This window comes from Lichtheimia ornata, assembly GCF_029851405.1.
Source record: "Lichtheimia ornata isolate CBS 291.66 chromosome Unknown scaffold00103, whole genome shotgun sequence".
In the NCBI taxonomy this organism is placed as follows: domain Eukaryota; kingdom Fungi; phylum Mucoromycota; class Mucoromycetes; order Mucorales; family Lichtheimiaceae; genus Lichtheimia; species Lichtheimia ornata.
Genome location: NW_026695423.1, coordinates 51,922 through 76,782, shown reverse-complemented (window position 1 = coordinate 76,782; position 24,861 = coordinate 51,922). Strand labels below are relative to the sequence as shown.

General features: G+C 44.3%; 11 protein-coding genes across 11 annotated transcripts; 4 read left to right on the top strand and 7 right to left on the bottom strand.

The window, feature by feature from the left end:
* Positions 1-143: 143 nt before the first annotated feature.
* O0I10_011894 (uncharacterized protein) lies at positions 144-1,217 on the bottom strand (the record flags this gene model as incomplete). The annotated part of the gene is made up of 1 exon (XM_058491853.1): positions 144-1,217. One exon carries the CDS (start codon positions 1,215-1,217, stop codon positions 144-146), a length of 1,074 nt encoding a protein of 357 aa, XP_058337410.1.
* Positions 1,218-1,755: 538 nt separating this feature from the next.
* O0I10_011893 (uncharacterized protein) lies at positions 1,756-2,571 on the top strand (the record flags this gene model as incomplete). The annotated part of the gene is made up of 5 exons (XM_058491852.1): positions 1,756-1,758; positions 1,888-2,006; positions 2,060-2,267; positions 2,335-2,505; positions 2,563-2,571. The coding sequence occupies 5 exons, from the start codon at positions 1,756-1,758 to the stop codon at positions 2,569-2,571; spliced, it is 510 nt and encodes a 169-aa protein (XP_058337409.1).
* A 348-nt stretch (positions 2,572-2,919) lies between these two features.
* On the top strand, positions 2,920-4,845 carry O0I10_011892 (uncharacterized protein; the record flags this gene model as incomplete). The annotated part of the gene is made up of 3 exons (XM_058491851.1): positions 2,920-3,593; positions 3,654-3,967; positions 4,040-4,845. 3 exons carry the CDS (start codon positions 2,920-2,922, stop codon positions 4,843-4,845), a joined length of 1,794 nt encoding a protein of 597 aa, XP_058337408.1.
* Positions 4,846-4,982: 137 nt separating this feature from the next.
* On the bottom strand, positions 4,983-7,811 carry O0I10_011891 (DNA mismatch repair protein MutS; the record flags this gene model as incomplete). Its single annotated transcript, XM_058491850.1, has 3 exons — positions 4,983-5,044; positions 5,107-7,420; positions 7,488-7,811. The coding sequence occupies 3 exons, from the start codon at positions 7,809-7,811 to the stop codon at positions 4,983-4,985; spliced, it is 2,700 nt and encodes an 899-aa protein (XP_058337407.1).
* Positions 7,812-7,986: 175 nt separating this feature from the next.
* O0I10_011890 (ADP,ATP carrier protein, mitochondrial) lies at positions 7,987-9,061 on the bottom strand (the record flags this gene model as incomplete). The annotated part of the gene is made up of 3 exons (XM_058491849.1): positions 7,987-8,537; positions 8,625-8,952; positions 9,029-9,061. 3 exons carry the CDS (start codon positions 9,059-9,061, stop codon positions 7,987-7,989), a joined length of 912 nt encoding a protein of 303 aa, XP_058337406.1.
* A 489-nt stretch (positions 9,062-9,550) lies between these two features.
* On the bottom strand, positions 9,551-10,233 carry O0I10_011889 (uncharacterized protein; the record flags this gene model as incomplete). The annotated part of the gene is made up of 3 exons (XM_058491848.1): positions 9,551-9,743; positions 9,801-9,928; positions 9,994-10,233. The coding sequence occupies 3 exons, from the start codon at positions 10,231-10,233 to the stop codon at positions 9,551-9,553; spliced, it is 561 nt and encodes a 186-aa protein (XP_058337405.1).
* Positions 10,234-10,712: 479 nt separating this feature from the next.
* O0I10_011888 (uncharacterized protein) lies at positions 10,713-11,759 on the bottom strand (the record flags this gene model as incomplete). The annotated part of the gene is made up of 3 exons (XM_058491847.1): positions 10,713-11,000; positions 11,068-11,408; positions 11,471-11,759. 3 exons carry the CDS (start codon positions 11,757-11,759, stop codon positions 10,713-10,715), a joined length of 918 nt encoding a protein of 305 aa, XP_058337404.1.
* Positions 11,760-11,927: 168 nt separating this feature from the next.
* Positions 11,928-13,322, bottom strand: O0I10_011887 (uncharacterized protein; the record flags this gene model as incomplete). The annotated part of the gene is made up of 11 exons (XM_058491846.1): positions 11,928-11,985; positions 12,046-12,154; positions 12,237-12,282; positions 12,376-12,446; positions 12,514-12,523; positions 12,612-12,632; positions 12,697-12,773; positions 12,876-12,954; positions 13,027-13,081; positions 13,137-13,200; positions 13,280-13,322. 11 exons carry the CDS (start codon positions 13,320-13,322, stop codon positions 11,928-11,930), a joined length of 633 nt encoding a protein of 210 aa, XP_058337403.1.
* An 839-nt stretch (positions 13,323-14,161) lies between these two features.
* On the bottom strand, positions 14,162-15,253 carry O0I10_011886 (uncharacterized protein; the record flags this gene model as incomplete). The annotated part of the gene is made up of 5 exons (XM_058491845.1): positions 14,162-14,343; positions 14,417-14,596; positions 14,673-14,803; positions 14,882-14,975; positions 15,055-15,253. The coding sequence occupies 5 exons, from the start codon at positions 15,251-15,253 to the stop codon at positions 14,162-14,164; spliced, it is 786 nt and encodes a 261-aa protein (XP_058337402.1).
* Positions 15,254-16,515: 1,262 nt separating this feature from the next.
* O0I10_011885 (uncharacterized protein) lies at positions 16,516-19,115 on the top strand (the record flags this gene model as incomplete). Its single annotated transcript, XM_058491844.1, has 8 exons — positions 16,516-16,987; positions 17,057-17,089; positions 17,167-17,177; positions 17,244-17,550; positions 17,612-17,662; positions 17,722-17,915; positions 18,789-18,815; positions 18,972-19,115. 8 exons carry the CDS (start codon positions 16,516-16,518, stop codon positions 19,113-19,115), a joined length of 1,239 nt encoding a protein of 412 aa, XP_058337401.1.
* Positions 19,116-23,021: 3,906 nt separating this feature from the next.
* Positions 23,022-24,406, top strand: O0I10_011884 (uncharacterized protein; the record flags this gene model as incomplete). The annotated part of the gene is made up of 2 exons (XM_058491843.1): positions 23,022-23,547; positions 23,592-24,406. 2 exons carry the CDS (start codon positions 23,022-23,024, stop codon positions 24,404-24,406), a joined length of 1,341 nt encoding a protein of 446 aa, XP_058337400.1.
* Positions 24,407-24,861: the final 455 nt, after the last annotated feature.

Sequence of the window (24,861 nt, the reverse complement as noted above, 5' to 3'; positions counted from 1 at the left end):
ATACAAAGTTGTGTATGTGTGTGTGAAGGAATTTTTAAAGGTGCAATGTGTAAAAGAAACGGCATGGCAATGATATTGCTATGTAAGAAAAAAAGAAGAAGCTATGTTTTAATTATAGAAGAGAGTGGGTATGGCAGTCTTCTTTAATAGTTGTTATGGGCAACGGATGCAGAAGCACGGGCCATTGAGCTGCCAGATGCATGAACCTTGAAAGCTGCTGCTGAAGAAGAGGCAGGTGCAGCAACAGAGCTAGCAGATGCTGCACGCTTGTAAAGAGCTGAAGAGGAAGCAGCAGCCGATGATGGGGCAGCCATAGAGCTAGCAGAAGCAGCTGAAGCCGATTCTTGACGCTTGTAAAGAGCTGAGGATGAAGCAGCAGCTGAAGAAGGTACAGCCAAAGAGCTAGCAGAAGCAGCTGAAGCCGATTCTTGACGCTTGTAAAGAGCTGAGGATGAAGCAGCAGCAGAGGATGGTGCAGCCATAGAGCTAGCAGAAGCAGCTGAAGCTGATTCTTGACGCTTGTAAAGAGCCGAAGAGGAAGCAGCAGCCGATGATGGGGCAGCCATAGAGCTAGCAGAAGCAGCTGAAGCCGATTCTTGACGCTTGTAAAGAGCCGAAGAGGAAGCAGCAGCTGAAGAGGGTGCAGCTGAAGCTGAAGCTGATTCTTGGCGCTTGTAAAGAGCTGAAGATGAAGCAGCAGCAGAGGATGGTGCACCTGAAGCAGCAGCAATAGAGCTAGCTGAAGCTGAAGCTGATTCTTGACGCTTGTAAAGAGCTGAGGATGAAGCAGCAGCAGCAACCGAAGAAGCAGCGGCAGATGAAGCAGCAGCTGAAGATGGTGCTTGACGCTTTTCAAAAGAAGCGGATGCAGATGATGGTGCAGCAACGCTAACGGAAGCAACAGAGGCAGACTTTGGCATCTTGTACATAGAAGAAGGAGCAGCAGAAGATTGAACAGCTGCGGCAGAAGAGCTTGCTGGTGCTACACTTTCAGGTTCGGGATTGAAGAGGTTACCAAAGAAATCAACAATGCCACGCTTATCATTAGCGTGCATGGCTGAAGCGGATGCTGAGGCTTGATGGAACATGGATGATGATGATGCAGCTGAGGCCGATTGACGTACAGCGCTTACAGAAGCAGGGTAAAGATCCATGGGTTGAGCAGATGCCCAAGAAGCCAATGCAACAGTGGCAACGGCAGTCAAAGTGAAACGCATGATGATGGGTTAGTAGTAGTAAGAAAAGAAAAGAGAGTAAAGGATAATGAGTGGATGTTTTGTGTGATATTCGGGAAGATGTGTCAATGCAGCTCGTAGTATTTAAACCAGTGGATGACCGGGAATGCGAGTCAAAGGGAATTTCTTTACGAACCAACCATGGACGTCTTTTAAAAAGGATTTGACAGCAGAAAAATGTGTCAATCAATGTTGTAAAAGAAAGTTCTCATTCCAAGAAGAGACCAGTTTGCAAAAATTCCCGTCATGTCGAGAATAAAACAAGCAAAGCATGTAATATGAACCAATGTTGTATCATCAAAGAGTTGCGTAGCATGCTCAAAAAGAGAAAGGGGGTGATGGTTGTTGTCAAGGGGGGATATCCCATCCAATCGATCAATCTCATTCGCGTTTACGCGGGAAGCTTGCTACTTTGTGAACTCAGCGAGTTTGCTTGGACAATTGTAATGGTCCGCTTTCAAGTCGTCGTGCACGTTAGTTGTCTTGGACCCATCTCCCCCCACCAAAACTAAAAAGCAACATGGTATGTCGATAACCACACTCTTTCTCTCGCTTTCCAATCAACTCAATGGCTCAATGTTCAACATTCTCTTCTCAAACTATCGTTCATCTTTCGCCCATCTGCGACTTTATACAACACGTCCTTGAATAGTCGAATACGCTACGTCCATATCTCACCGCCGTACGATCCTCATTGACAGCAGCATTGTGTCTCGATAACTTTTCATCTGAGATTGCAGAACGACATAACACGCCCGAAGTTGAATCTGGGTATAGTATTTTTCGCTTTCGTGTGGTATTCAATATAGCTGATATCACGATAGGAAATCCAAGGAGGTCTTGTTGAACCCTCTTACCATCAGTCGAAACGAAAATGAAAAGGTGTTTATCGAGCCATCCGTGAATTCCGTTCGTATTAGCATCAAGGTCAAGCAAGCTGATGATTTGGAACGTATCTTGTGTCACAAATTTGCCCGTTTCTTGATGATGCGTGCTGAAAGCTTCGTCATTTTGCGCCGAAAGCCAGTCGAGGTATGAAAGGATGAGGAGGACGAGGAGGAGGGAAAAAGATCATTATTCTCATTGGGGCTACTATTAGGGCTATGATATTTCCTTCTTGATCACCAACACACACACTGAGCAAATGTACAAGCACAAGCTCGTCGACTTTATCGTGCATTTCATGGAAGAGGTCGATAAGGAAATCTCAGAGATGAAGTTGAGCGTGAACACTCGTGCTAGAACCGTTGCAGAAAGCTACTTGGCTCAGGTATGATTATCAATCGTAGGGTGATGGATATGGATACTCATAGGTCATTTTTTGTAGTTTGCATAGAGGATGATTGCTTAGCTATGTCTTGGGTATAATAAACGGGATCGTAGTTCCAGTAACCAATATCAAGGAGTGGGGGGTGGGGATCGGGATCTTTGATGATGTAGTTTCCTTTTACCTAGTTGAATCCTGATACACGCACACACACGCGCACATGCACATAAAAAAAAAGTCCACTGTACCCAAAAAAGAACAATCTAGTGCTTGATGCCTTTTACCCCACGTTTATCAAATGGATCCGCTTTTTGTGTTACATGATGCAACATCATTTAACCTGCGCCTGCCAAGCTGTTTATCCTTCTTCTTGTGTCTCTTTTTTTTTCTAACCCCACTCTCACTCTTGTTACCACCATGAATTCATTGATTGAAGAAATCCTTGGCCCCTTGCAATACAACATTCATGGCGAAGATGCATGTCAAGACAAGCCATACAATGATGATTTATTACAAAGCATGGCGTTGGATGTCGACCATATGAACCTGATGCTTAGCAATCATGGCATGTTTGATGATATGATGTTGGATGACAAATTTTATCCTGATACAGCAACCACCACCACCACCATCAATGACACTACACTTCAACAAGTATTGATTGACGGCCTTACAATGTTGCCACCACCATCATCCTCATCATCGACCTTTGAAGAATCATTGACCTACATCACGGGTGATGGCGGGGAAACGGAAACAGAAGCAACATCCTTGGGGTATCATTCATCCCCTTCATTATCAAGTAGCGATCTTATGGAACTACCGAGTTCAGTTCTTCCACCCTCATCTCAAGAAAATGATACATGGGCATCTTTTTTTCATCATGAAGATGATGATGACAATGATAACAGCGATGAGGCTGCTGTAGTTCTACAACAACAAGAACAACACATGTCATTGCCGGGTCCGACCGTACCATCATTTACGACGACAAGCCATCCCGAGATGTTAATTCGAAACCGAGGAGAGGAATACACGGTCATCATCATGAGTGGCCGTGTTGCACAAAAGAGTTACGGGACCGAGAAGCGGTAAGAGATATGCTGATGATCCGTGAGAAAAATCCCAGGCTCCTGATTGGGTCCCTTTAGATATCTCTCGCCTCCACCCACCATTTTAGTGTTTGGTGGTCACCATCATCAGCATCCATATCCACCACCTCCCTCCACCGCCTCCTGCCGTATCACCACAGCGGATGAAGCTGGCCCCGTACGACATGAAACATTCTATCCCGATCAAGATCGATGTCTTAAATGCGTCTCCAAACAATTACATATTGCCGAACGCCGGAAGCAAATCAAGGTTTCTGTCGACATTCCTAACTTTGGTACCTTTGTAAGCAAACCTATCAAGGTCATTAGCAAGCCAAGCAAAAAGAAACAAAACAGTGCCAAACATCCAGAATGTAAGAGAATACATGTATGTGTGTGTGTGGCTTACGTACAAGGTCCTCATATTAGTTTTCTTCTTCATTTAGTATATGTTCAACATGGCTCAACCATTGCTTTATTCAATCGTATTCATTCACAAACGGTATCAACACGCTATCTTGGTGTCAACTTGGAAAAATCTACCAGTGAACTTGCATTCAATGCACGACCCAGCACGTGGGATCCATTTTTGATTTGGATTGTGGATAACCATGTCACTGGTGGTGTATTGCGTTATAACCAACGTGTGGTCTTGCAATGTGTACGCACCGGTTTATTGAGCCCTGTGATGATCATCAAGCGAAAACAACAACAACGTCGGTCATCATCAACGTCACCATTCACGCCTATTGAAGATAATGAACCTGTATCACAACTTCATCGCATCACCCTTGAATTGGTAGACCGACCCTCCCATTATCTCACGTGCATCAACGATACCGTCATGACTGCTGCTACAGCCACAGTGAATGATGATCAAGCCATTTGGACGATTGTGGGGACCGAATTTGCCACCTATTCCTTTTGGAAACCATCATCATCATCATCCTCAGCTGCCGTGGTAGCATCTCCTTTTCCTGAAATCACCCATGTTGAAAAGCAAAACGATCAAATCATCTTTACAGGCACAAATTTGCATGACGACTTGACTTTTTGGCTAGGTGACGTGCAATGTCCTATTATTGACACCAAGCCTGGTACACGTACATGCCGTCTTCCTCCCACAAGCGCCTTATTGGCCAGTCAATCACTCGTTGTTGAGAATGGCGATACATACAAGTTACCCATTTTACTCATGCGACAAGATAACGAAGGCATTGTTTATGGCACTGGAAGGCATTATACCATTTAAAAATAGCCCCCATCTTTTTGTATATTCCACACACAAGTCATCATCATTCCATCCCATCGTATATATATATAAGCAGTTGTTGTATTATAGAAGCAGTACGTAGTAGTAGTAGTATACAGTAAACAAAATTCAGTGATTCAAAGTAATTGGAGCTCGTCTCGCACCGACTCTGCTGTACGAATGACTTGGGATGGTATGCCTTACAAATGACGTATGAGTATACGTGTGTGTGTGTGCATATATGGCATGTATGTAATTTACCTGCAAGCTGTGCTACTTTGAGACCGTGTGATTGACGACATACACCTGGTAAGACACGATGAAGAAACGAGAAACGTCCTGATTCATCTTGGCGAAGTTCAGTCTTATAGCATTCCACACGTTGAAAAGCATCCTTTGGTTTGGCGGCAATAATGTGATCAGCAAGCTCGTGGTAGTGAGTAGCGAAAAGAGTACGACATTGGATATGATCATGTAGATAAGCAAGGATAGCGAATGCCAATGCACGACCATCTGCAGTTGATGTCCCACGACCCACTTCATCCATGATAACAAAAGATTGGGCTGTAGCGTGCTTTAGGATGGTAGCTGTTTCACTCATCTCCACCATAAAGGTCGATTGTTCCTCCGCAAGGTTATCAGCAGCACCCACTCGACTAAAGATCCGATCGGCAATAGCAATGCGTGCTTCACGTGCTGGAACAAAGGCACCCATATGAGCCAATAAGAGGATAATAGCATTTTGTCGTAAAAATGTACTCTTGCCACCCATGTTGGGCCCTGTCAACAACCATGCTGTATTCTCGTCGTTGAGGTGACAATCATTCTTGATAAAGGCCTTGCCTCCCAAAGCCAAATGTGCTTCCACCACGGGATGTCGACCTCCCACAATATGCATATCATGCGATCCATCGGCTGTCATCAAAGGTCTCACGTGACGATATTGCCGTGCCATCCATGCAAAGGAACACAACACATCCAATTGGGCAAGCGTACCAGCTGTAGCAACAATCGAGTCCGCTTGATCAAGCACTTTGGCCACCACCGAATCCCATACTTGGCTCTCAAGCTCAATGATACGTGCATGTGTGTTTTGTAATTGAACCGATAACGTTGTCCATTCATCCACTTGGTATCGATGCTTGCTCTTGGTTTGATTGACAAGGGTTGCGTCTGGGCAATGCGCAAGGAGCTTGGATGCTTGGGACGCATTGACTTCAACAATATGACTATAAATAGCATTGACCAACAATGATACGGATCGTCCCGCCACACTTTTCAGCTTTTGGTCCAATTGTTCACGTTGTTGATTGAGTCGTTCAAGGTCATTGTGAAGCTTCAAGAGCTCTCGATCGAAATGGGGGCGCACATAACCAAAATCAAATCCTCGTGTCTCGCATGATGCAATCTTGTCGTGATCAAAAGCGGCATCAATGGTGGATGCCAAAGAGTCATGTGGATCCAAATCCGTAATAAGGGATTGAATGGCGTCATTGTTGTTGGTGGTGGTGATAGTAGTGGTGAGCAGCCATGATCGAGCCTCCTTGACAGCTGTTAATGTCGCCCATATTTGCATCAAATCCATATGTTGTCCACGTCCCAAGGCAAGTCGTTGCAAAGCACGTTGAGCATCAGCACTCTGCTCCAACACATAACGCACCTGTTCCAAAATATGACGTTGTTGTACAAAGAATTCAACCACATCTTGTCGTCTCGTGATGCCTTTTAGTGATGTCAAAGGTGCCGCCAGCCATCGTGCTAATAATCTTGAACCAGCACTTGTCACTGTATGATCCATGGTGCCAAGGAGACTATTGGTCCGCTTCCCTTCTCGTAATGTCTTTACAAGCTCGAGTGATGCCACGGCTGCACTATCGATCTGCAATGTATCATCCATGTTGACACGTTGTGGTGGTAAAAGTCGTGGTTTGGTATCCACATGCGTCTCATCAATGTATCGTAATAAAGCCAAGCTGGCACCACATTCAGCTGCAGAGAATTTTGTCTCCATGGTTGTAAACATGTTGTGCAAGTAACGTTGACCTTCGCTTCCATCAAATACTGAATCAGGACGTGGTGTGATGGCTATGCTTGGATCAGCTGCCAATGTTTGCATCACTGATGGGTGTTGTAAAAGTGATTCTGGAATGATGACTTCACGTGGACGAATGCGGGCAATGTCATCTTTAAAGAGATCCAATCGTGATGATTGCAAATTGAACTCGCCAACTGATACATCGATCCACGCTAATCCAAGAATGGATCCATGAGGCCCAGAGGGTGCCACTGCCAATAGATAATTGTTGCTGTGGGCATCGAGAAAACGTTCCTCAATAACAGTGCCTGGTGTAATGATGCGTGTGATGCGACGTCGTATTGCGCTTTCTCCTTCCTTGATCCATTGTTCACATAAGGCTACTCGACATCCAAGTTGATTGACAAGCATATCCAGGTACCGATCCAAGGCACGTGATGGGAATCCAGCAAAATCCACAATGACACCACTCGTCATTTCCTTGCGTGTCAACTTTAAATCCAGTTGCGATGCATATTGTGATGCATGTGTTTCATAGAGCTAGTAACCAACCATTCATCCCATTTAGCATAGTGAATGTAGACTACTACCAACCCCCAATGCTTACTTCATAAAAGTCGCCTACTTGCATTAACAATACACAGTCTGGATACTTGCTTGTATACTCTCGAACGGCATCAAGGACGACTGATCCAGTGCATGCTAATCGTGGTTCAAGGGAAATGGGTTGTTGTTTGGTGGCATCGGGCAACAATGACTGTGGCAATGGTCGTTCTTTTTGGTGTCGTAATGACGAAGAAGACGAGTGATCAAAGACATCTTGTACAGAGCCACGAGTGACACGTTTGGCAAGAATGGGAGATAAATGGAAACCTCGGTGACCAAAAAGATATCGAGCCTGCTGCTGCCATCGTTGACATGATCGAAACATGAAAGAAAGAGAGAGCCGAATCTTATTTTTTTCTCATCTCAGTGTAATAAAATAGCATTGATTGATTGAAACAAAAAGAGCATGTCTTTTAATGAAAAGGCTTTTGTTACCCCTCAGATCTATGGAACAACTCTAATTAAAGGATAGTTGTGTTATGTAGGATCAGATAAGGTTCTTAGAACTTCTTGCCGAAAAGGATTTCTTGAAGGGCATCATAACCAGACAAGACACCAGCACCAGCGATGGCACGGAGAATGTTAGCACCGGCACCCTTGAAGAGAGACTTGGTACCTTCGTTCTTGACGATTTCCTTGAAGGCGTGGATGGAAGAGTCGTACTTGACAGCAGCACCAGAGGTCATCATCATACGTCTGCGGACGGTATCAATGGGGTAAGAAGCAAGACCAGCACCAGTGGTAACAGCCCAACCAAGCAAGAAAGAGGCCAAGAAGTTCTTTTGGAGGTTCTCAGGAAGAGCGGGCTTGAGGGAGTCGTACATACCGAAGTAAAGACCACGGTAGACAATGATACCAACACAAGAGATGGTGAAACCACGGTACAAACCAGCAATACCATCAGACTTCAAGGTCTTGCGGTAGACATCAACAAGACCGTTGAATTGGCGGTCTCCACCACCCTTGGCAGCCTTAGCATCGTTAGCAAGACGAGTACGGGCATAATCAAGGGAGTAGACGAAGAAAAGGGAAGAGGCACCAGCAGCACCACCTATTCATCATCAAAACCAGCCACCATTTCATAAATCAGTCACTGTATCTATTACCCCTTTTTCTTTTATCATAATAAAAAACTTACCAGAAGCCAAGTTACCAGCGAACCAGGCCCAGTAACCATCCTTCTTCTTGTCCTTGTTGAACATACGCTTGAACTTATCCTTGAAAGCAAAGTTCAAAGCTTGGGTGGGGAAGTAACGGATGATGTTGGCAGTGTTACCACGCCAGAAAGAGACAACACCCTCATCCTTCATGGTACGGGCAAAGCAGTCGCCAATGCCCTTGTAGGGGGTAGCAAGACGACCTTGCTTGATCATCTCATCCTGGTTTTGGATCAAGAGCTTGATACGCTCAATGGGGGCAGCAGCAGTCTTGGAGACGGCAGCAGAGACACCACCCATAAGGAAATCCTATTGTACATAGACACACACATAGGGTTAATAAATGCCCATAACAACATCCATAGCATGGATCAAGATGACTTACGATAACGAACTGGTTCTGGGACTTTTCGGCCATATCTGTAGAGAGGGGTTGTAAAAAAGGAAGGAAACAGAAGTTGCCTCCTCTCGCCTTACTTTTATTCTTCGAAAATTTTTTTTCCTTTGCAGCCCATCCCGAACCGCCTTGTTGCTATTGGATCAACTCACCCAGGGTCTGAAATCCGCCATTTTGTGTGACGCAGCTCTTTGTTCTTGTTGCTGTTGTTGTTATGAAGCATCATGTGAAAGATAAAGATGTCATGTCAATATGAGTATCATGTTGATGTCTTGACCCTCTTGGACCTGAAATCAATTCATGTACCTATACATGGGGGGTTGTTGATAAAGGGATGATCACACAACAGCCATGAGCTCATGAATGAAAGGCTCATTATCATTGGATATTTTTTTCTTTTACACATTTCCAATCTCCATTGACGATATTTTAAATGGTAGGATATACACACAAGGAAACAGGTTTAATGGGGGAGAGAGAGCAAAAAGTATACATATGGATGGAGATGTTCTAGTTCTGAGTAAGCATATCAAGGTCGATATCATACGAAATGTTGCAGCCACAGCTATTCTTTGCATTGGGATTGTCAACGACTTGGAAAGTGGATCCAATCAATTCTTGTACAAAGTCCACAGTAGATCCTCGAATGAATTGCATCGAAATCGAATCGACCACCACCTTGACTCCGTCCTTTACGAATACGCTGCATGAAATAATAATTAGCACACCTTGAACTACATCATGGACGATCATTACTTACGTGTCATCTTCTTCAAGGGTATGTGTAATTTCAATCTTGTTTTGATAACCATGGCATCCTCCTGAATCCACCAATATCCTCAACATCATGTCGGGGTCATTGTCTCGCTCGGCAATATATTTCAGTTGCTATCCCAAAAAGTGAGGTGTGAGTTCCCAAATATACTCGACTACTATTGCTTGCCCATGCATACCTTGAGAGCCTTGTCCGAGATTGTGAGTCCATTCTCAATACTGGCTTCTTTGGTGACATTGCCCGTGTCGGCGGCGTCATGGATAGGACGAGTGTAGCTCAATGATCGCCATGCAACGAATCGAGTAGTAGTAGTAGCAGCAGCAGGACGAAGTGGTCTCGATCGTGTCGTCAACGATAAACGAGCATTGGCACAATGTCGACGTGAAAGGTTGAATAAAAGAGCTGCTGACCTGAGCATTACAAATCAACGTTGTGTTAAAGGAAAGAAGCTGTGGAGCTGGCTGACCACACACACACCACAACTCCATAGCGACGACACACACACGGCATTCTCCGATGATGTCCCAATCCCCCAAATCCATATCCATCATAGATGAACCCATAAACAGCATCTCACATTTCCTTTGTAATGAAAAGCTGTACATGCATCACGTGATCCATGTGATATAATAATCAATAAAGACATCATCATCCATCATATTGCAGTACTTTCCCACGGCCACTCTACATCCCCATCTTCATACATCACGTGAAACAATGACACAACAACGATTCGTATATGAGGAAAAAGACAATGCGTGAGATTTTTAATAATGAGAATCTATGTCTATGATCTATGCAAAGATGGGAGGAAAAGAAGGAGGAGGAAGAGGAGATAGACGAGGGAGGAAAGGATATGATATGGTAATAAATAGGCAATGCAAAAGAGGTATGGAATTACAGCTTGTTGGTTGCTGCAGCAGCAGGAGCGGTGACGAGTGCACGATCATGCCATGCAGCATGCCATTTCTTGAATTGCTCAAGAACAACAAAAGTAATGATCGTTTGGGGACCAAGACGAATAAAGGCAGGTGTCCAACCCTTGAAGAATGAAGCAATGCCTTCTGCCTTGTACATGTGAGCCATAATAGACAAAGCCGACATTTCAGCACCACCTGCTCCTGCCGACATGATACGTGTCTTGATTACATCAACAGGCGAACACACCGTAGTTGCAACCAAACCCTATAGGTGATCCACACACACATAAGAATGCCATTCCCTTTTCTTAAAATCCTTCAACAATACATACCGCAAGGATACTTGAAGAAAGATGAACAGCCAAACCATCTTGCAATGGGCTATAACGAAGCAATAGATCCTTGAAAACGTCATAGGAAACACATTGAGAGGAAGTCATCAAAATAGCTCTATTGACATTTGGCCCGACACCACGGAAAAGCGAGGCAATGCCTTCTTCACGAGACATACGCACAACACCATCCAAAGCATGCTTGTAGTTTCGACGTTGATGAGGTGGCAATTGACCATCGTTTTGCATACGCACATTGACAACATCACCAGGGTTGCCACATGCACCACCAAGAGCACCTGCCGTACTGGAGCATGCCAACAAATGCCATACCGTTGGACCTTTTTAAGAAAAAGCGGGGATTAGAATTATGCTGTTGTTGATGCTTTCAATTGAGACTCACTGTCTGTGCGCTTGTTCACAATTTGCTTGAGCTTATCGTAGACACCAAAACGTACAGTCGAATAGGTTGCTTGTCGCAAAATGCTGGCAGACAAACCTGCATACAATGCCAACACACCTTCATTCTTGGCAATACTGATCATGGTCGAAAACATGCCACTTTGTGCTGAACCCTTCATGGTTTGTAAGCGCACCTTGGTCAAGTCAAAAGGGTGGACAACCATTGCAGCAACGCATGAGGCAGCACCGCCAAAATAAAAAGGTGTTGATCGCTTGGTGGTGGTTGACATGGCTACAAGTGGCCGAGCGGGAAGAGTTGGGAAAAGTGAAAAAAGTGATAAAGAAAAGAGTAGAAATATGCCAACCAAACGCATTCAGGAACAAAACTTTTTTATGTTTCACTTTAAACAGCGCAGCCCATCTATCGCCAGTGTTTACCCGCTATTTCCCATTTCCAGTCATAGCTCTTCCTCATCATCATCATCTAAAAAGTCGCTTTCTGCAGAATCATACCAGCTATTGTTGTCCCTATCAGTGGATCTACTTTTTGTGAAATGATGCATTGATTCAACTTACAAGTTTTCATCTTCTTCAATCTCTGCTGGAGCGGCAATCATGAAATCCTTTTCACTTTTCGGCATTTGGAAACCAGGGGGGATATCCTTCTTGGACGCTTCTACTTGGGCTATATGCACGAGACGAATATACCAATGATCAGCGGCACGAGGAATAAACACGGGTATCCACGGGTGGCACCGATTACTTACTTCGGACTATGCTATCGAATAATTCACGATTCTTGCGATATGCTACCTACAACACTCAAGCGTTAGCTCGGTCTTTTTCTTTTTTTCCTTTCACCTCCCTCCCTCTCTCTCTCTCTCCCTTTCACGCAATAATACTCACTCCTGCATCAACATTGGCTGGGCTTGAACAGTTTGGATCAGCAAACAGTGAAACAATCGAAATAAGTACACCTGTCAAAATGCCAAAAATTGAGTCCCACGCTTCTCTCTCTTTTTGCTACACACTTTTGATACTCACTTTCGACAGACTGATTCCAAACAAAAGTCATGGCATGGATGTTTGAATGTGAATAAGTAGAGCCTTGCATTCCCTTATCTCGCTATCTCTCTTTTTACCTGTGTTGGATTCCATCGTTCCTAAAGCAAATCGCCCTTGTTCAATAACCCCAATTCGATGCAATCATGCTCTGACAATACTCACCTCTGCCTTTTCACCACTGACGGGATCATCGCCTGGTGGATGTAAAATCGAAATACATAATCGGCCATCAGGGTAAACTAGATAACACCAGAGCCGTGAGCAATCCCATATCATATACACACACAACGACATGTAACATAGCAACAAAGTAACGTAGCAACAAGAAAAAGCAAACGTACCATTGGGGTGATAGAAATCACGGTTGAAACGGAATGTGGGTGGGTTGAATGGATAGTCTTCTGGGAACGACATGGTGGCCTGTTTGTTGGGTGGTTGAGATTAGTGTCGACGACGAGTGCATGGAGCCCATCTCTCACCCCCTCGCTTTACCTTGAAATAGCCGCCTTCATAGATAGTCTTTGGCGATCCGATAATGGCAACGTCCCTAATGCACTGCTTAGCGTCTCATGGCGACCTGCGAAATAAAGGGATGGGTGTACCATTCGAAAATGTTGTCATTCTTGAGATCCACCACAAAGCCCGGAACGGGGTGTCGTGTAAGTTCTAGATAGATGATACATGATAGGCCGAGTTAGAGATATAGAATGATAATAAATGTTTACAAGTTGGAATAGAACCATGCCTTTGTATTGTCGTTGAAGAATACTTGCAGCGGAAGATGCCATGATAGTCAAAGAGAAAGCGAAGGGTTTGGGGGAGTAGAGGAGAGGTAAAAAGAAAAAGAGAGAAAAACGGGGTATGTGGTGTGTGTGTGTGTGTGTGCGTTGAAAGAGCCACTAGTGGCGATCCAGAAGTATTCGACATAAAAGGGGAGGACGAGACAATGTGACTTATTTGCACACCTTGATCCGACCCTGCACGGGTCAATCTTCAACGCATACACGTGTCATCCTTGGTTATCATCACCCTTTGGTCTTGTAAAGAGAAGAGTGAGAGAAAGAAAGAGAATACTATCAAAGCGTTGCCGTCGCAACTCATCAACCCACATGAAGAAGAGGAATGAGGGCATTATGCATCATGCAGCAATGTCCTTATGTAGTACTACCCATTTCTTTTTCTTTCATATCCGCATCCCATAAACCATGAATACCATGGCAATGGTAAGTATCATTCTCCTCCCTTTATGAAGCAGGATGACGTGATGTGCATCTCAGCGTCATAACAATACAGCAGCAAAGGAAACAAATCATGCATGCATGCACCCACGTGTTTGCCACCAAAAAAATTGGAGTCAGCAACAAAGAAATGGCATGTTCTCAACAACCCAAATATAATAGTCCCTAAAGCTCATCAACACGTCCTTCAATTCTCAAACGCAAAAGGTAGTTGTACCATGTTTACTACCATCCAAAAGAACAAAGCTATCTTAAGGCATGGGATATCCAAGAGGTATGTGATTGCTCAATCTATCCATCATATCCAATAATACCACCAACTTGAATTTATTCTGGTAAAGGGACATTGTCATGGAATAATATGCAAAAATAAAATAAACGTGCCCATACTATTTCTTGAATAACCCCTTTTGTAACCATTTTGGCATGGATCCAGCTTTCTTTGTGGAGGCACTTGCGCTTGAATTACTTGCTGTACTTGCTGTTCCTGGCGACGAGACTGGGGATGGAACCGACGGGGGTGGCAAATCCTCCATCATGCTCAAATAGGTTTGTGTAACTGCAGGCACATCTGAATTCATTGTTTGGTTGGTGTTAACATCCATCCATGTATGGTCCACAACAACAACAATCCAATTACATACCACGTTGTCCAGGGGCAGCCTTTTCAATCCATACAAACGTGACATTGGATGCCGGTGCAAGGCCAGCCTTGTAAAGGGTCAATTCAGGTTCAATCAATTTTGATCTTGGAGGTAGACAAAGCAAAAACTTGCGACTTGGTGTTTCCAACGTGGATTGAACAAAGTCATATAAATCACGCACTATAGATAGATAGATAGATAGATCTACATGTCAATGACCCATATAATGCAATGCCTCTCTTTTATATATATATACCTCGCTCGCTTGATTTGAATGTCGCTTGAAGCATTGTACTATCAGGAAATCGTACACGAATGGTGGTCTTTGGATATTTTTTCATTCTTTCTTGTTCCTCGGCTACGCGTATCTTTTGTGTCTTGAGCGGCCTGGGTGGTAGTAGGATGAATGGATTATACAAAGAGGTGAGATCCCTATTGCTTTCAAAGCCGTATCCTTTGCATTACCTATTTTCCAAGTTCTCTCGACGCTCAACATGCGACTGATATAAACTCTTGACTTCATTGGGTGATAGCTTGTAAAAGGATTCTGGCAACTCAACTATAGAACTTGCCATTGGAGATTAGAAGCCATCGATCGGTTGGGTGTGGTGGTGAGCTGGTATGTTGGGGGACGCTACCTATCGCTGGTGCATTGGCTGGTGGCCGAATCATTTTAATCTGCCTATCGAACACAGGAGGCTCTTGTGGTGGAGGAGGAGGAGGTGTACTATCTTGCGATGTGGGTGCTGGCGATTCCATAACGGCTGTTGGTGGTGGTAGTAGTTGTTCAAGTGAGAAGGAGAAGTTGGAGAGTTGCTCTCGTGCTTCAATCGTCATCACTCCGCAGTTCCTTGCTGAGCAAATCCAGCCCCATCTATCTGTTCTCTTGGCATTGAAAAAGTCTCAGGTACCCTTCTTTTATGAGATCACACTTTCTATCATATGTAACATCGCATTCACATTCATATTAGATAAGGTCACCTATTTAGTGGATCCCCCTCAAGAATGCATCATACGTTCGAGAATGTTCATTTGGGTTTATGCTACATGTGGGTTGGTGACAAGTGGTCAAAGAATCCAACGAGTGGTGGTCTTCCGACAACACGTTCTTTGATCATCTTGCTGATACAATGTTGTTGCTATGATGGATGGTGTCATTTTGCTATTCTTTCGCTTCCGCATGCTCAAGTGGGTTGTTCCCATTTTGATACCGCTCCAAAAGCATGATTTTCCCATTTTGGAAGAGCTGGTCTTTTCACTCCCTTCTCTTCTATTTCCGCATTATCCCTTCTCAAAGTCAAACGTGGTCCTCTATCAGCTGCCTGTCGCCGTCGATCAGCCTCACTTCGTTATGCCAAACTCTCAATTGCGTTGATTCAAGTGAACAATGACCTCATGGCGTGTTTGCAAAGAGACATTGCTTCTTCCAAGTTGGTAGGTGGATATAGCTGCGGCTCTCTTTCGACCCTCGTGTTCTAAGACGCTTGACCACTTTATCAGTGATTGACGTATCAGCCCCATCATCTTCGACCTTGGGATCCATCACGCTTCCTTTTCATGCATCAACAACACACAACAATCACGCGTTTTGTCACCTGTTGACCTCTCGACTCCATCATCCTTCGATGTAGTATTCAAAGATGCTTGATTCATCAACTCAATTCATCACGATCTCCTTTCCTTGCATCAACAACATGCAATTATCGCGCATTTATCAGCTATTGACGTATCATATCCATCATCCTTCTATTCCAAGATGCTCAATTCATCATCTCAATTCATCACGATCTCCTTTTCTTGCATGGACAACATACAACAATCAGACATTTTATCAGCTATTGACGTATCATAACCATCATCCTTCGATATTGGCGTTCCAAGATGCTTGATTCATCAGCTCGATCCATCACGATCCCATCTTCTTGCATGGACAACAATTCTCACGCCCAACCACATATAAACAAGGCTGTTGTCACCAGCATTATCATCATCCATCTCTTTCGTCTATTTGATTGCATATCTCATCCTCAAGTTATCCTCCATCGTTTGGTGAGTGCCAATGCGTCCTTTTACACGTTTCTTTTCATTTGCATATTGACATGTGCTCAAATAGTGAAGGCGCAAGCATCAAGGACATCAAAGGGAACAACGCAATGCACAGCTATTTCAACCCAACATCTTGTGCTTGGGATCTACGCCAACAATCTGGGCGCAAGCTTCCGCATTCTTATATCGCTGGTGTCTCCTCTGAGCCCATGCCTCTCCCATTGCCAGTGCCCGTCGCCAGTGTTCTTTCGGAACCTGTGCATGGTCCCTCGTCATCTGATGATACCATCTTCGCCACCGCCACTCCTCCCACCACTTCTACCGCCACCGATACCCTTAATGATACCCTTAATGATACCCTCACTCATACCCTCAATGATACCATTACTTATACCACCACCACCATTACCACCATCCATCCTTGGGACTTGATGACCCACAGCAAGTGGTCAAAGTTGGGTGGCGCTCACACCAAGCGCGAATTCAAGTGGAAGAAGGAGCAGCTTGATCTCCTACAAGTTTTTGGTATGTCACTTTAAGCCTTACATTGATATGATTCTCACCTCTTGTACTCTTGATGGATATATACCTTAGGCAATGCAAGCCAAACAATGCTACGTTTACAACGTGAGGCTGTTGGGGCTACGATTAGCCTCAATAATGGAAGGGCCCTGAGCAAGAGGTGGCAGCTTTGCTCCAAGTAGTACAGCAATTGGTAAGCATGTACTCGAACAAAGGCTTGGGTTGAGTGTCAGTGTCTAACGCACATTTTCTTATGTAGCTGATCACGGTGGGTCCATCGCCTACCAACTACATCATCATCAAAGTAGCAAGTAACGAGAAACAAAGCAAGCTGGATACCTTGCAGCAAAAGGTGGATTGGGCTATAAAACCAGTAGCAGCCGAGGATCTCCATTTCGCGGTTGCTCATACAAGCGGAGAATGGTCTTCTGAGCAAGTCCATCAACTTGCCCAAGAAGTAAAGCAGTGTCTGCAGGCATCATCATCATCATCAGAAGCAGCAGTAAACGAATCATTCAAATGCAACAAAATTGCATTTCTCAATACTGACAACAGCCGAAGACAAGGTAAACATACCCAGCATGTACATAATCTAATTTATTTCACCTTTACTAATCACCCTTAAAGTACTTGGGGTAGCACTCCAAGATGCACATAGTGCCGGCCACAAAATGATCGGTATGTTTGTTTTGGCTCTTTACGATAATCCAAATCCATGCTCATTACTATGTGAATAGGTATTATCCAGGATGCCTTCCAAACCACCAAAGGCATCAATATGGAAGAGACGCCTCATATTACGCTTTTGAAGCGTATCAGCAACAAAACACAATCAGCACAATCAAGGAACGATAAGGTAGATGAAGTGGTCAAGGACGAGCTCCCAAACGACTATGATTATTTAGGCGAGTTAGAGATTAAAGAAGTCATCGTAAGCCGCGTGATCCAAGATATTACAACAAAAGAACAAAAGCACATGAATCTTGCAGTAATAATAAATTTATAATTCATTGTATACATGTATGAGATTTATGATTTGTTGTTCATTGTGCATGGTCCGTGTAATATCAAATCCATTCAAGATGATGAAGATCAGTCACATGAGAAGGTGCGCTTTTAACTGCTGTTAATCTACATTCCTATACATCTTTCTCAGTATTCATCAATGGGCTCTAATAAAGTTAAAGAGCATCATTGCTGCTCTCATTCATTCACACAAGACACTCTCGGATGCACTGACCACTTTTGGCCTATTAACCATACCATGGTTAACTTGAACAATTCCATACTGGCTATCATAGGCAAACCTTATGTACCATAGTAGAAGACCATGGCAAGGATCTATCATGCACTCTCCCGCCAATAGGATTGACCCTTCAAGTCTCGTCCTCAGGGGACTTATGTGACACACACAAGTGCTCCTGCATCTTTTGCTCTATTATAGTCATACTACTTTACATTAAACAAAGACCACTTCTCATATAGCATCACCCTTACAGCATATGTAAAACATAAAGGTGGCTGTATCTCCAAACTTTACAATCAAACGTGGGCTCTTTATAGATCAACGTGCTCGTCGGGGTCAAAGGAATCTTGTGTCAAAGTATGAAGTTCATCGTGGGCAATCCCAGATTTCGCAATGTCGCTACCAGCCAAACTGGATCCGGGGCTCAACCTCTTCGACGACGACCAAAAAAATATTTTTTGGGCTAGTTGCGACATTGAACGTGAAACTTTCACACAAGGTGCTGTTGGCCAAGCCGAGCCCATTGCTCTAATAAAAACCCCACGTTTCATTGTAAAGTTTGGAGATACAGGCACCTTTATGTTTGTAAGCGTGATGTTAAATGAAGAGTGGTCTTTGTTCATTGTCAAGTAGGTGGACCCTGGCAGAGCAAAAGATGCAGGGGGACTTCTTTGTGTAACTCAGCTACTTTGCATGGCTGCAAGGACTGATGGATTATACTTTATGGTCTATCCACAATAGTCCATATATTGTGCGCTATCAGCCATTTCCTCACAATCAGCGTTGTTGCAAAATCCGCTGCATGTGAACGATTCTCCTGCTCCAGCCGAGCATTTCCATCATTCAAGTTTCTTGATCCGAGCCGATTTGACTGAGCTACGCTAGAACAGCAAACATGTCAATTCTTGAAAGACAGACCCTGCGAATGTCTTCGTCTTTCAAACTTTTGGACGCTCCCATTCCAAATTTTCAAATGAAGCATAAAGTTTTTATTAGAAAAACGTTGATCAGCATGCTCGGAGCACCCTTCTGACCAATTTTCAAGTTGGAGGTGGGCAACTTCGGGGCGGTAGGCCGTCCGCTCTTTTGTTCCCATCATCCACCGTTTGGACCCTCCCACATTCAAGACATTCTTAATGAAGTGTATGGTTTTTAAATGAATGAAGTTGATCAGCATGTTGCAGCGAACCTTCCGACAAAGTTTCATGTTCGAAATGGGGAATCCCAAGGTAATGCATACTATTTCCATAAATCATGAATCTGGCGCTGACCTCCATTTCCGCCTTACATAGTAAACCCACATTATACCCTCCCATTCATTTTTTTCAAATGAAGCATGAGGTCTTTTTTTAGGTCAACGTAATCAGCATGTCCAAGAGCATCTTGTGTAAAAGTTTCAGGTTCGAGAGGGACATTCTCACTCTCAAGGTTTGATGTACAATGTTCATGCATTTATACAAGAGGTGTCCGACCTATTTAATTTCCACTTCTTCCCTCTCAGCATCTTCCCTCTTCCTCCCATTCCCAACTGTTGGCCCATTCAAGTATACAACTACCACCTGCGAACGATTGTCCTGCTTCAACCCACCATGTCAATCCTACAACTCGCTTGATCCGATTGTCTTTGACTGAATGGCAAAGCCCTTGGCATGTACTCGCCCCCAACACGCCTTTTTTGATACTACACACTGCCTGCCCACGATCGAACGCAACGGCATTCATTCCAGCAGTTGCTATTTACTCCATTGTCTCAAACGGCATTCGCATTCTTGTCACTCTACTACAACACACGCTCTTGCACACTCCTTTGCTACGACCAAACTTGACAGCAGCTGCCATTAGGAAAGTCTTCATTTCGTTGCCTCACGTTACCAGCAACAACCTGCCTTGTGGCCGTCATCACGTGAACAGCAAATAGCCATTGTACAGGAGCAGCTTTATTTACGTGTAACAACTTGCTTGGATACACACGGATTCCAATGGATGATGCCGTACATCAGCTATCAAGTATGCCGCAACACCTGGTTGAGCTGCGATGAACTGACCAAGGAAATGGTGGATCAACAGCAGGATGGAAAAGCAAGCATACCAGCAGCGATCACACGGGCTCTTTTCAACCACCATATTGGGATTTGCAATGTTTTTGGATGGATGGGTGCAATCAAGTGCAGTGATGAGGAATCCTGGAATGTTGCTTTGGCTACTTGTCGCGTTGTCAGCAGGAAGCATGGATCATGTCGCGTGGATACGGCTGAGGATGTTGGTGGGTTGGATGGCATTGGCGAAGGGGCTTATATCTTTGACGGAAGAAGGTGTTTTACAGCCATGGATGGCATTGGAGTACTCAAGGCAAATCATCCAGCAACTATTCTCCAGCAACCAAGAATGAAATGACACAACTATTCCTGTTGCCTCCGATGTGATTCATCCGGATCTTATTCAATTTGCAATGATGCTGCCCTTTATCGTAGTATTAGTTTATATACATCCACACTACCATATACTATTCTTTTACTTTTCATTGAATGAAGATTGGATTCAACGTAATATTTGGGATATCATCTCAGCTCATATAGGCAAGATATGGATCACTTGGTTGGTTTATGGATTGGAGGTGAAAGATAAATGTGAAGGCCGGAAAGCGAGATTCGATCATTTACGTTATCGTATCAACACGTTTTTCTCCCTTTGTCGTCAAAGCTTTCTAGCTCACTATGATAGGCAGTGGCAATTCTCAAACGCTTGATTTACGAGGATAATTGATTCAGAGTGATGATGCCCAACATAGTGCTTGTTACGTACTACGCTTGGTTCATTGTAAGCTTAATTCATTATTATGTTCGAGGAGTGAGCTGCTGTGATACAACGCGATACAAGTATATGAACATACCATGTTCACCTATACGTTTTTCATCTAACGTTATCCTATGCAACCTTATATAAGAACAAACCATTCCGTACGGGCTATCATAGGCAGACCTTACTACAGGCACACAGGGGAAGGGTAATCATGCACTTTCCACCAATAGGATTTACCCAGAAGTGTTGGCTTTGAATCTATTACACAAAGACGTCTCCTGCACCTCTGACTCTAGTATGAGGGAGGACATTGACATGAAAAAAGATCACCTTTTCCTTGAATATAAGGAATCAAGCTTACAATGAACCAAGCTTATGTAACAAGCATTTACAATGTTGGGCATCATGACTCTCGGATTTATCATCTTGCAATACAAGTGTTTGACCATTGCCACGCCTTTCGTCTATCATCAGGTGAACTACTAGGAAGCTTTCAAAAGCATCTCGATACGATGACGTAAATGATCCAAACTCGCTTCCCAACCTTCAAATTTTTATTCCTTCTTTCAATCTAGACATCAACCAAGTGATCCACATCCCTTGCCCATATGAGCTCATAGCATGACACCCCGAAAAAACATTACGTTGAATCCAATTTTCATTCAATGTAGTCGAATAATAGCAAATGGTAGTGTAGATATGATAAGGAAATAGCTGCCGCCATAAATATCATGATCCCTGATTCGACAATGGTTGCTGCATGATTTGACTTGGGTATTCCAATAGCATCCATGGCTGTAAAACACTTTTTGTCAATGCCAACCAATCCATCATCACCACCCTCAGCCGTATCCACGCGATATGATCCATCGTTCCTGATGACGACGCGGCAAGTAACCAAAGCAACATTCCAAGATTTTGTGTCACCGCACTTGATTGCATCCATCCATCATAACCATTGCAAGTCCAATACGAAAGAGCCATCATGCGATCGCTGCTGCTGATATGCTTCCTTTTCCATCCGGCTGTTGATTCATCCCTTTCCAAGTCATCTCCCATCGCAGCTCAACCAGGTGAAGATTGCTTGTATCGCGGCGCACTTGATAGCTGATATGGCATCATCCACAGGAACCCGTATGTATCAAAGCAAGGTACTACACGTAAATAAAGCTGCTTCTATGCAATGGCTATCTGCTGTTCACGTGATGACGGCCACAAGGCAGGCTGTTGCAAGTAACTTGAGCCAATGGGAGTAATGACCTTGCTAATAGCAGCTGGTGGAATGAGTGTTGTTACGTTTGATTGCAGTAGGGGAGTGTGCAAGAGAGAGTGTGGTAGTGGGGTGTATGTACACGCGACTGACCCACGTTAACAATCATAGAGCAAAGTGAATAAGAAGGGCTGTTCCCAGAGATCAAGGCTAACGGCCTTCATTCAATAGCAATCGGCAACAGGATCAAATGGCACACGACTCAAATTCCACTGCAACAAAGCAGCACGTAGTATGCTGCAAACAATGCGTCATGACGTTAACAAGCTTGCATGTAGTGATTCTTTAGGCACGAACCCACCTCCAGAAGCAGCTGACATGGCAACCAATACTCAAAAGCACTCAACCACGTACACTAGCCCACAATGCAATCACCATGGATACATACATACATGAATTATCTTTTCAACACATCGTATGCACACATTCTCATCATAAGACGACAAGTAGTCAAATTATAGATCATTCTCATTTATTCATTATGAACATTCATTAAAGACATATACTTAAGCATGTGGCTGTTAGTTTCCTTGAGCCAACAGACCCAAGTACTTACAGGGATGACCGCGTGAAGGCCGCCACAAAACCATCCCCATCTCATCTCTTCCCGATACTCCACACCTGCATAGTGTGGATTACAACCTCATATAATCACTCGCTTAACAACACAAACAACCAAACACCAAATCACTCGACCTAGCCACCGCGTTTATCGCGAGATCATGGGCCCAGTTACCAGAAAGCTCACTCGTCTCAACGACAATGAGAAACATCATCTCATAACCAACTTCGACAGACTCCGCACCGAGCTCTTATGCCCCGAATGCAACAACAAAGCTACTCTCTCACACAACGGATATTCCCGTGATACATACCGCCATCCTCGTTTCGCATGTCGTAAATGCCAAAAGCAACCAAATCATGACAAAGTACTTGAAGCAATCAAAAACCACTCCAACCAAACCGACACAGCGCCATCCTTGGAGAACAACCCCGCATCTGCCCCTGCAACTCAACCAGCTCCTGAAGAGAACACCACTATCGACACTGAAGAATACCTTTTCGACTCACCTTCCGGCAATTGGGCTGATGAAATGGAAGCAGCAGAACAAGCAGAGGCTCAGCATTTGAATTCACGGCCACCATTGTTGCCCAACCAACAGGAAGATCTACCAGCCACTGTCAGCAGCATTATGACAGAATTAAATTCACTCCGCTCCCAAGTGCAACAACAGGACAACTTACTCCGTGAACTCAAAACCATCACCGATCGCTTGACACAGGAACATCAGCATCGATCCATGCTCCCACATACAGCCAACCTAGCCAACCTACCAATAGCCAACATACCACTAAATCCACCAACCCATGGCACCAACCAGACCGAGTCAACCAGCTACGACGTCGACATCAACCTACCGAAGCAACAATCCAACGCCGTAAACAAGCTGCAGCTAGGGCCTTTCAACCCCTATCATCAACCCATGGATTTCAATACACTTACTTCTACTCCCAATCTCGCATACGCACCAACGCCGTGAGAGCCCGTTTTAGAAAACTCGGCATTGATAATGGCCGTGTCCTCGACATCCACTATCCTGATTATCAGGTATTAGCAGTCCTAACACACAATGATTATGTAGCAGAGCTTAAACAGCTTATGGCTGAACAAGGCATCTACCCAATGGACAAATTCAGCCCTGATGACCCAACACGCCTTCGAGATCCTAAATACAAGGACCTTGATAACGCCCAACGCCAAACCATTGCCACCAATCTCTATAAGCAACGCCTCCGAAAAGCACTCACCATCATCCGCATACCAGTACGCTATGCAGTTGCCCGAAGCTTTTATCGCCAAGAGCTCATCACTGAAGACAAACTCAACGAGATCCTTGGCAAAAAAGACACCCCACCACCTACAGCCTCCCAACAATCCCAAGCTGCAGCAAACTTCCAACAACCCGCCCACACCAACCAACACGATACCCAACAACCAACAACACCAGCTACCCCCAATCCCAATGACACCGATACGGCAATGACTGAAAATGAGCCCACAGAAAACAACGACTCCGATATACATGAGGGGTCGCCTCGTTTATGAAGGCACACCAACTGTCAATATCGCTCTTTGGAATGCCACTGGCCTTCCAAGAATCACAATTGATTACATACTAACCCATATAGAAACCACTAACCTTACCTTCATAACAGAAACATGGCTACTACCTCCACACCAATACCCTACACACTGGACCCAATATCACACACATGCAATCCCCATTAACGGCAGCAAAATCAGGGGTCAAATGGGACTTGCCCTACTTGTCAACCCTACCAACCCATATCCCGTTACCAGAATCACCATCCCAAATACCCAATACCAATCCTACACTATCTCCTGTACCCTTGGTGACTATCTCATACACTGCGTATACCTACCACCCTCCCTCCCTGATGACCAAGCTATAGACATCCTCAACTCACTTCCCCTCACCTATACTAACACCACAAACACAATCATATGCGGAGATTTCAATGCACGGCTAGGGCCTATAG